Source organism: Aptenodytes forsteri, unplaced genomic scaffold (genome assembly GCF_000699145.1).
Source record: "Aptenodytes forsteri isolate BGI_AS27 unplaced genomic scaffold, ASM69914v1 Scaffold172, whole genome shotgun sequence".
NCBI lineage: Eukaryota > Metazoa > Chordata > Aves > Sphenisciformes > Spheniscidae > Aptenodytes > Aptenodytes forsteri.
The window spans coordinates 1,440,711-1,451,985 of NW_008795018.1; the positions used below are offsets into that span (position 1 = coordinate 1,440,711).

Consider the following 11,275-nt stretch of genomic DNA (forward strand, 5'->3'; position numbering starts at 1 on the left):
GGGGAGTCAGGGAGGTGTAGGGGATGCACACCCCCAACCCCGCATGCCACTGCGGAGGGAGAGGTGCCCCGGCAGATAGACGGCCATCGTAAAAAGCAGCTTTTAAAATAGAACAGCATTTTAACTGCGTTTTTACACTTGCCACAGGAATTCACAGGTGCTGGAGCTGACAAGCTGCTGTTCGGTGACTGCTCTGCAAAACACCTCGGTGCGTGGCACAAGCAAAGAGTCCTGCCTCCGGCCGAGCCCCGGGTTGAGGCTGGGCACAGCCTGGGAAACAGAGCAGCGAGCCCAGGCCTCGAGCAGGCTCGGTGGGGGCAAAGCACGGGAGGAAATTTCATCATTTCGTTTAAAAAGGTCATGGATAACTCGCGACGTGACCTCTAAAGTGGGCGTATCCCTGGGATTTCTTCCATTTCCTCGTGACTCATACTGCTCAGTTTGGTTTTTTGAGCACCTGAAGTATAGCAGGATCATAGGGGACTTTGGATTGGAAGGGATCTGTTTGCTCGTTCTAATATTGTACAGGGGAAGCTTAAACTCAGGGCTACAACCGGCTATGTGAGTCTGTCTGTGTTCCCTTCATGCTCCGTACGGACATCCTTCCTGCACATGCTTGTGTCCAAGTGTGCACTCTTTGCTGCTGGAAAATAAATAGTGCTGGACCCCTTTGGGGCTGATATCGTCAAACACAGAGCACAGTATCCTTTGTAAGGCTGGAAGCAGAGAAAAAAAAAAAAATCAACTGCAAAAAGAGCATGAGGGAGGCAGTCTGGGTTGTGCCCTGCCCTGCCCTGCTCTGCCCTGCTCTGCTTGCTCAGTGGCCCAGCTCCAGTTTCCCAGACAGGCAACAGCACTGGAGAGGGGGCTGTTAGACTGGGGAGATCCTGGCACGTGGGGCCCCATCTCACTCCGGAGCAGTGCCTACGCTAACCAGCTCTGCAACAGCAAATTTTTTTTCAGAGTATGCATCTCCGTTTACATTTCTCTTCCCCTCTCTTCTCATTTTGCTTATCTGGCAGGTTTATGTCTCTTTGCTTAGTTGTTGCACACTACTGACATGTTCCCCTGTCTTAAATCTTCTGGGATGTTGACAGCAGGGGCCAGGCGATGGCCCTGTCCCACCGTGCCTCATCTCAGCTCTGCGTGCCCCGAAGAGGCAGGTTTGGCCCCTGCAGTTGCTTTCCTACACTTCCCTCTCCTCTGCGCCCCATGCCATAACTGCAAAAATCTTTGCTGTTTCTCAAGTCTCTGAATCCCCTCACTGATGTGACCAGTAGCTTAAAACCCATCATCAAGCAACGCAAAAGCGGAGAAAACTCAGGCCCCGCTGACTGCCTTGCCTCCGCGTGCTTGGGGACCAAATCCCAGAGACACGATTCCCATTTTCCTTCCCTTCAACCCAAATTCATCCTTCCTGTCGATTACTATTGTTAACGATCAGACCTTAAACAAAAATTTAATGGGCATAGTTGCCACCGAAAATAAACACAATCACAGCTTATTAAATCAAAAGCGAAGCCTACTGTGCAACTTCCTAAACTAGGGCATATTCTAGCCCGCTCTCGAATGACATACTGTTGTAGGTTGCGGCTAATAATAAGATTATGATCCTCTTCATTAGCAAGTATTTTGTTACACCAAAAATCTCGTGAATGGATATGTCTATCTTGGCAAAATGTGAGAATCCCAGCCTTTGATCTCAAACCTCTATTTAGCATCGCTGCTTTAAAAAGACAGATTTATTTTAAGGCCCCTGTGCTCGTCTCCGTGGGAAAACGTGCCAGGGAGGGAGCGCTTGCCCGGGAAGAGCTGCTGCTCACTAGGGTTCGACTCGTTTGAGATGCATCCCTGCGACTGAGGTGGGGGAGCAGGTGCCCCCCCATCCTGGTACCCATCTGAGCGCCCGACGGCTCCTTCCCCGGGATGTGAATGGAAGGACGGAGGGAGGCTGCGCCATTTTGGCTAGCAAAAGGGCGGCCGGGGGTGCAGTGTCGAGGAGGAGAGTTAGCAAATACACTATCGGTGCAAGAACGGATAGGTGCAATTAATACATCTGTGCTGCATATTCGCGGAGGTACCTTCACTCCAGGTGCTGTGTGGTGAAGCACAATATCACCCCCAGGAAGGTGAAGGACGGGGTCAGAGGGCTCGTCCCTAGTGGGACCCCCACCCTACTGATGGGGCAGTGGTGGCCCTGGCAGATTTTGGCTTGGGCGGACTCCCGCCATCCCAAGCAATGGTGCCAGCCATGAGCCGATCCCCAGGGATGGGTGCCTGGCTGCCGGTCCTCGGCGGGCTGGGATGTGAGCTGCGTCCTGTTCGCGTGGGGTGTGGGAACTGGTCCTTTGGGAGGGAGCCGCTCTGCCCAAACCCCGGGAGACAAGCTGTGCAGCGTTTTCTCCTCAAGTCAAGGTGCAAATCCCCCGAGTAATCCTCCAAACATATTTTTCTCACGCAGGGAACAATCCCAGATTTTTTTTTTCCCAACTCGGAGCATCGCTGCCTCTTCTGCTTTTGTTCCACAGGCAGAAGAAGAGCAGCATGAAATTTCAAGCAGACGGAAGAGAAAAAAACTGTCCTGTTATACAGCTTGCAGCTTACCACCTCTAGTTAACCCCTATGCTCATGCTTTGCCTTTTGTGTGGGCATATATCTGTTTTCCTTGGAGGGTTGATCTTTTGCTGTTTGATTGATTAGATGACAAGAGAGAAAACGGGATTTTTTAGACAGATGCAAATCCGTACAAACAGCCCAACATTCAGCAGCTCCAGACCTCGCTGCAGAGCGCAAGGACGAGTGCAACAGCCAGTGTTTGCAGGGCTTAGGACAAAAAAACGTGACTTGCCTTTCACCAGCTGAATTCTTCATTTGCAATAAAGATCATGATCATACTAGTGCCTGAGCTCAGTCTCCTCTCTAAATAACATGTGTGTGCTCAGCTGGATTAAGGCAACTTCTGAGCCTGGAAATCATCATAACAGTCTTTTACAGGACAGACTTTCTGGTCGTCTAATACTATTATCCTCTGGGCTGAAAAGCATTCCAGAGTACTTGGAGTGCTACGAAGAATGTGAGGTTGCTTAGCTGATAGTACTGGCTTGTCTCAAGGAAGCACATTTTCTCATTATTTTTCAGTTTAAAGATAAAGTTTAGAAGGAGAAATGGAAATATTAAAAACGAGAAGGATTTGGTGATGCTGTGTGCCTTTCTATAAGTCTCTTGTGGTGCCTTATGCGTTTTATCTTCATTTTCTAAGTGTCCCAAATAGTTATTTGAGCTCCATGATGGCCTGAACAGAAATTCGTGAGGGCTACTGAGACCAGGCACCTTATTCACCGCTCTGCTTTTCCATGGGTTTACACCACCATAACACGGTGATGATTCAGGTCCCACTTACTTGACATCTCTTCAAAATAACCAAAGTCCTTTGGGGAAAAAAGTCCTACAGAAAAAGAAAATCTTGTTTTTGGTATTTAAGCCGTGACAGCCTGAGGATTTTGAGAAACTCTAAGGATCTTTGCTGGCAGTGAGACCAAAGGATGAAAAACCACGTATGTATGTCATCACCACAGCTCTCGTCTCTGCGGTGGCCCTGGACATTGCGATGCCCCTGGGATGGTCCCTTTTCCTCCTCTCCCCTCCTCCCCCGTGCGCGGGGTGCGCCGATGCCGTCCTCCCTTCTTTGACCAGCAACACACAAAATTTCGAACACCAAAACCATTGTTTTTCCTGGTAGGCTGTGAAATTCTCCCTGGAAAGCCCTGCAATGTCCCTTGCTCTGATGCTACTCTCTGGAGAAGACGGGCATCCCCGTTTGCTCTGCTTGGGGTGCATGCCCAGCAGGACAGCACGGTGCAGCTGAGCTGGCCCCGCTTGAAAGGATGGCCTGAAACGTGCTCGGTGCAGGACCTCGCTCATCCCAAATCCTTCCTCTTCTCTCCTGCGGTCGGCTGAGGACATATGGCCCATCGCGGTTTGCTCTTCCTCACCCCAGGACACTAAAGGCCCATTTGTTTTTCCCCAGGGCTGAATCCCATCTATCCATATGTCTTCATCTTTTTCTTCTTAATTTAGCTAGTGGCTGTGCCTTCTGTTTTCCTTGAATTAAAGAAATAAAATAAAATAACTAGCTGTCATTACATGCTTTCATTCCTAACTTTAACGATGTGGTCTCTTTCGTAGCTATTCTGTGTAAATTGCTCATAGGCTACTTTCTTTCTTAACCTCCAACCACGGCTTTGTGCTTTGGAGGTAGTTATTATCTTAAACAACTTGGTAGCATCAATCTGTTTCTTTCCCAGAGGCTTCTTTACACTTGATGAGAAATCTGCTAAGGTTCTTTTTGCTTTGTAGCAAAGGCCGAGCCTGGCTTTTTTTCCCCCCCCTCATCCAAAAGCACCCATGAATCAACTATATTTCTCTTTTTTGATCTATGCACTGTTCTTCTAATAATTTCATGACCCAACTTTAGAGAATATTTCCAATGAGATTGCCCCAGAGGCACCTGCAGCGCCAGAATGTTTTTCACAAATCCAATCTCTTGAAACGTATATTTCACTCGCCCTTCTGACAACACTTTAAACACTTTTTTTTTTACTTTCATTACCTTTGTGAGACATTTGCACGGGCCGATTCCAGCAAGTTTAATCCTTATTCACCTACACTCTGTTCTTTCATTTAGCCTCTTACATCACACTTTTTTTGATCCAATCTATAATACCTCTTCCCCCGGATTCAGATCTCTACTTTAAAAAGAAAAAATTCTTCCAAAAAAACCTTCCTCACATCAGATTTAAGAGACTAAACCTGGGAGAGTGAAAGAACCAATAAACAACCATGTCTTCTGCTAAACTTTAGCGCTGCATTGATTTTTTTCTGTTGCTTCACATCCCCTTTCTTGAGATTGCTGGTCCTCAGAATTGACCATGGAGACTATGACATGTCCATCAAGGTCCAGGGCCTCTCTGTTCCCCACTGAAGGCTGTGAGAGCTGCATTCCCTCTGAGGACCTCTGTGCTTAGGGTGGGACACGGTGAAGAAAATGGGTAAAAGTTCTCACTGGAAAATCCAGCAGACAGTGCCATGGCTCAACTGGAGCCATGGACCACTTGGATAAATATTTCCCTGAGAGATAAAAGACAGGGTAGAGAGAGACCAAGAGCAACCCTCATTTCTGGGCACTCCCTGTCCTCCCTCCATGGCTTTCCTTACGAAATCAAGCTGTAGCAACAACAATGATAGTAATTTTGGCCTGGCTAGGGACAAATCTCCTTTCCCGAAGATGTGATTTGATAAGCCTGGAGCAGTGGGATCCTCATGTGTGTCCGCTGTGGACCACTGAGGGGAGAAAATTCTTGAGAAATAGCATGAAAAAGCTGGGGACCTTTCACCTTGGACAGCCTGGAAGAGCAAGGGATGGAGGGAGGAATGGCAGCCCATGAACCTGGAGGCCAGGTGAGGTGGGAGAATGGATGACGAGCTCTTGGGAAGACCTGGCTGCCGTGGGGCTCACAGCCGTGGCTGCCCCCAGGACCCCCAGCACAGCCCTGTTTCTCAGGGCTTGCCCCATGGCGCCACAAGCAGCCATTTCCATGGCGTTCTCTAATCCCAAAAAGGGGAACTGTCAAATAATTTAAGCTCCACATGTTATAGCCCGTCTGCTCTGGGCCATGCACGGCATGGGGGAGAGCTGAAGAGCCGGAAAACACCACCGCAGGAAACCGCACTAATTGGAGAGGGGGTGGCAGTGGCCTCTCTCCACCAGTTCGTCCTCCATGGGGTCCTGCGAGTGCAGGGGCGAAGCCCAGCCCCACCACCAGGCTGGGGGGACGTTGGGGAGGGCTTAGGATGGGCTTGGCCTTTCCCTGCTCCTCGCCGGCAAGGCTTTCTCCTTGCTGACAGACCTTCTGGTTGCTGCCTCAAGCTGCTTGCCTGTCCTCGCACAGCCTGGCAGAGGCAGTAAGGACTTGTCTCCAGGCAGTTTTTGGGCTGTTTTGGGGGAAGAAGAAGAGTTAGCTTTCAGAGAGCTAGATAAATGTTCTGCAGTATTATGCTAGGTGGAGAGAACCACCTCGCAGCTGCTCTGCCTTCCTCTCTTTGAAGGTCTCCACCATACATGGCCTCAGTGGCCCAGAGGAGATGCTCAAGGTAGCCAATTTCCTTGCCTCTGCCCACAGAAAGCCAAACTTGTCCCCGGTCATGACCACACATGACTCCCCCCTCCTGCAAGGAGGTGGCTGCAGCTGCCCCAGAGCATCTCGTTGCCATAAGGGAAGCCCGCCCTTCCCGGCCGAGACCAGCAAGTGGCTCTGTGGGAGCGACATCTTCTGTGCAAGCTTGGCCTGATGAAAAGAGCTTTGTTCCCCCACTGCCTGTGCTTGTTGGTGCTGAAGAAACCTGGCCTCCAGCTGTGGCAATACTGGTTTTAAAGATGGAGATGACTGGCATAGCCTTTGCTCCGTGGTCGAGATGCAGCTGGGTGGTCCCTTGTGCAATGAATTAGTTAATGTGTGAAAAGGTCAGAGGAAGGCATAAAGGACTGAGCATTTCTCCAGCCTTCTGAGGATAATGCATTTTAAAGATCAACTTGGGTTTGCCTGCAATGTGATTTGTTTAATTATTTAAAGCTTGTTAGCATATTTTCCTCAAGGGATGGAAAATCCTCAGCGAAAGGATCCTTACACCAGAAGAGAGATCTCTGTTGTATGCTGAAGGTCTGGGCTCACACGCAGCCAGCCGCACCGATCCCAGCACGTTGTATGGGGGAAACACTGTGCAAATACCCACCTTCCCAACTCCAGAAGACGCCTCATGCCAGCCTCTTCTCCACACCTACAAGTCACCAGTCACTAAAGGGCACTTTGTAGGGCAGCTGGGGTTATAAGTGATAGCTACCTGGTACGGAGAAGGCTTTATAAGACAGTTCTCAACCTCAGCCCTTTCCAAGCCTGGGCTTGGTTGGGTATGTCTGCATGGTGCGAGGTGGGATAATGTTAAGATATCCAGAGAAGTATATCTGGGACTCTTGTTGATGCCCAAGGAAGAGCTTTCTGGTTCAGGAGTCTCATCTCCACATGGCTGCAGAGTGGAGGACTGTATGAGGAGGTGCAGAGAAGGTGTGGGAGTGAATGGCCTTGCTGCAGGACTGGATTGACTGGATCCCAGGTGCTCTTGCTCTGCCTGAAAACAATTTCTTGCTCCATTTTACTAAGCCTACCGTGACGAACGCCACGTGCAAGGCTGACCCCACACCACTCAAATCCCAAGGGATGGTGCCTCTCCCTTCTTCACTGCCCCCCCCGAAGTGCCAGCTTGCCAGCTGTGGCTCCTCTATGCCACCTGAGTCTGACCTGCGACCTTCCATTTAAAAGGGAAAAAGCTCTCAATTGTTTTCAACTTTGAGAGAAACCACCGTGTTTCATGTGAGTAGACACGTGTGTGTGTCGGGCAGGGTCAGATGGCTGAGGCAGGACTTCTCTTCAGCATCCCCATCGTACCTAGAAGGTATCACACAGCAAACAAACTGTACCAGACACGAGCTCTTCCTTTCATCTCCTTCTGTTGCATTGAGCAGTGAGTGCTAACAGAGGTGCCAGCAGCTGCAGCCATACTGGCTGTGGGACTGGTTGGAAATGTTTTGGACTTGGTGTGAGGGAGCACTAGGGCTTTCTTGTCCTTGGCACGGCTCATGCTGGTTTCTCCATGAGGAGCCTTCCTGGAGAAGGGGTGGGCTGTGGGCTGTCTCGCAGCTCAGAGATTTAGAGAGTAATGGGGACCCCTCTCCCCCCCGGGCTGGGGGACCGCATCCCCACCTGGATGGGCGCATGCCACCCAGGTTTTCCCAGCACTGCTCAGTGCTGCAGGTGCTGATGTACCTGGGTACCGGAGCTGGCACCACATTGCCTTGTCTGTGCTGGTGTCTGCAGCACCTTTTTTTTTCACTGCAGCACAAATCGCAGGGACACTACTTAGATTTGCTCTGACATTGTAATGGGGGACCCCAGAGACTGTTGCTGCTTGCACTGGCAAGGCCTGACATCCTCGTGGCATTTGAGCTGGGTCACCGCAGATTCAAATTGTTGTTGATTTTTATTTTGTGTTTACCCATGAAACCCGGACTCAAGGCTCAACTGGGGCACGGTGGCTGGTTTCCACGAGGTCCACCCTTCAACCAGTTTTACAGCTGAGCTGGCTGAGGTGCAAAGAGGTCAAGAGCCCCGAGTGAAACATGCTGAACGGGTGGCTCATTAAGGGCTGAACTCCAGACCCATGTTCCCAGCCCTCTGCTCTAATCACCAGGCGAGACGTGGGAGAGCCTCATGGGGCTGATGCTGATGAAAGAAGAGTCAACAGCTTTATTTTGCAGCTTTATTAGCAAAACGAAGTAAAGCCAACATGCCCGACTATTACTGAACCAGTAATCTCTGCGTGCTTACACCCAGAGCTTCCCAGCCGTTTAACTAGGAGGCTGAACAATAAAATATGTTAGGTCCAAAATGGCTAAAGCAGAGGCAAAGCAGGAGATAAGCCGTCTAATTGGAGAAGTTGCAGCGGGAATCTTACCCCAGGGGTCTGTCCCTTGGGATTAACGGTTTGCTGACATCTGGGTTGCATGGCACTGCTGCCTTGCCCCGGGTCCCACCAGGGCTGATGGCAGGGAGCCAGGGAACCAAAAAAAAAAAAGTCTTCAAACTCGTACAACAGGGAAGATGAAGATTTTTCTGCTGTCACCGTGGAGGCCTTTGGGAGAAAGAAACTGTCAGCTTCTACCCAGAGACATACGGTTGTGACTTCTCTTGGCTTGCAGAATCACAGAAGGAAAAAGCGGGGACAGGGAAATACAGTCTCTTCTACTGCTGCCGGGGTTGTCCCAACAAAGAGATCCCCCACTGTCTTGTCCCATCCAATTTTAAAGGCTTACGTCAACTACTCGCCTGCTGCACATCACACCCTCTCCTGTTTTGGCAAAGCGGTCCCAGGTCCATCTCTGCCCAGGCATGCACCTACGTTTGCAGCATGCCAGGGTCTCAGGGGAGGGCTCCTGCTTCTGCCTTCATCCTTTCCTGGCTGCAGGCAGTACGGAGCCCTTGGCCACTACCGGGAACAGATAGATTCATTTTCCCTAAATAAGGTGCCTGAACTAGTTAAGAGAAAGAGGCAGCAGCTAGAACTCGGAGGAATCGCCAGTTGGAGACATTTATTTCTTTCCCTCTTCCTGTGAATGGGACACTGCTGGTTACTGGTTCAGATGCAGACCTTTGGGGGCCACCAGGTAGGTGAGATGCCTCCTGCTATCAGCCAGTTGTCATGAACTGGCACGTGCCTCTCCCTCTGGTAGTCCATCAAGATGAAACCAAGTCACCACCCCAGCTCCTGTCCCTGTGCTTCCTCTTCCCCCTGTGATCCCATTGGAGCCATTTGCTGATGCAGATGAAAAGCGAAACATGGAGAAGTAAGAAAAAAAGCATCCAGCTGTGAAATGTGCTAGAGCCAAGGGACCGAATTGGGCACATAGGCTGAGGACACCTTGGGAGGGACACCATCAGCAGCTCCACAGCAATGTGCAGAGTATCACACAGGCTCAGAGCCTGCCGTAAATCTAACTAAAGTACTCAGCCTGTTCTGAAATCCACCCACAGCCTTACTTTTTACAAACTCAGGAAGAAAATGGCAAATTAATCCTTTTTTTAAAAGGATGAGTCGGTTTCTTGTCATTCTCCGTGCAGCTCAGGATATGATAGTTCCTGCTGCACAAATACAGATTGTTTCTTTTCACAACTTCCCTTTCATCAAACTGCTAGGAAGGCCTGGAGGTTGCTAAAAAATGTGAAAGAAACTTGCTTCCCAATTAAGGTCAATTGCTTTTGTCAGAGCCTTTGCATATAAACCTCACTTTCAGAAGGATTTCTATAAACTCCATCCCCGGCTCTGACAAACTGGGAGATGCCCAAATCTCCGAAGGAGCAGCTGACTTCTTTCCCGGCTCGCAGCGCAAAACAGGGATCTGATCTGTCATGATGACTGAGAACATGTCACAACAATCTGTTTGCGTTCTTCAGGAAAGAAAAACATCTTTCTCTCCCGGAGCTGTGAGCTAATTTGGAGACTTTGCAAGCTGACATGCAACCTGATTAAAATGACCTCAGGCCAACAATTCTTCTTAGGCAACTCGACAATTAAAGTCTAGACCTATCTGTAGCCCAGTTTTCCTTTTGCTTCAAATCCCTTTTAGGGAGGAAAGAGTTCTGTGTTTTTATTTTTAAATCTACATATTTGGAATTGTTCTTTTACACTTTGCTTCTCCTGTAGCGGAATGTGCTAAGGGGTTCTATATTTTTTCACATTTTGAGCAGATGAAACTCGTACACAGAAGCCCCGGTTTCTTGCCTGCTGGAAAAATATACTGACTATCCGAGGAAATAATACATGAATAAACTCGAGGACTCTAAGGAATACCCAAGGCATTTTGTGGCCTACATAAAGCTGCCCTCCAACAAAATGTTGTGCCCTCAATTTTCCAAAGTCAGTGGATATTTTTGTAATGACCATCGTACTACTCAAATCAATTTTTGGCTTTTCACAATTAGTTAAGCAGTGGGATCAGTTTATTAATCCACTGAATTTTTGTGAACGCAGTGATTTGTCAAGCAGCAAGCAATGAAAAATAAACGGCCGCCTTCTGGCAGGACGTTTGTCAGACCATGAGCAACCCCTGAATCTAATTTGGTGGTTTGGGGACACTTGGTAATTTGTCCATGAATGTTTTAATGCCCGTTTCTTTAAAAAAATCACTGTCACGGTCATTCATCTGAGGTAAATCCAGGAGAGATTTCTCTTCCGCTTTGCTGATTTGGCTCAGCCTGGACCATCGGCTGGTTTCTAGCTTGTCAGTTGGCTAAACTGATTGACAACTTGTGTTTTGCTAACGCTCTTCACAGCACAATGAGACCACCTAAAGGGCTTTATTTATTAATTCAAATTATATACTTTTGAATTACGTACTAAACCGGAGTGACTTGCAGACTAACTTTTCAGCATCACTGAAATATCCTGTAGAGCTATGGTTATCTGACATCGGTTCCAGGCCACCGAGCCAGGGTGGGAGCTTTCCTGGATGCAAGGGTGAGATGGTGGCAAGGGATGCTGGTGGCTTTATGCTGGGGACCCACAGTGGGTCCTTGCATGCCTGTCCCCAGCCCAGGTGGCTCATTGCCTCGGTGTTTTTAGCTGCTTGGGGGGGTTGAACACATGGGCTTTTTTCACCTGATTGCAC

The 11,275-nt window shown here is 49.2% G+C and overlaps 1 protein-coding gene across 1 annotated transcript in view; it reads right to left on the bottom strand.

Moving 5' to 3' along the window:
• Positions 1-3,972, bottom strand: part of CNMD (chondromodulin) — an 18,354-nt gene extending 14,382 nt beyond the window's left edge. The window contains exon 1 of the mRNA XM_009275714.2: positions 3,913-3,972. Within this exon, the coding sequence (XP_009273989.1) occupies positions 3,913-3,972 (60 nt within the window). The remainder of the gene's footprint in view (positions 1-3,912) is intronic.
• Positions 3,973-11,275: the final 7,303 nt, after the last annotated feature.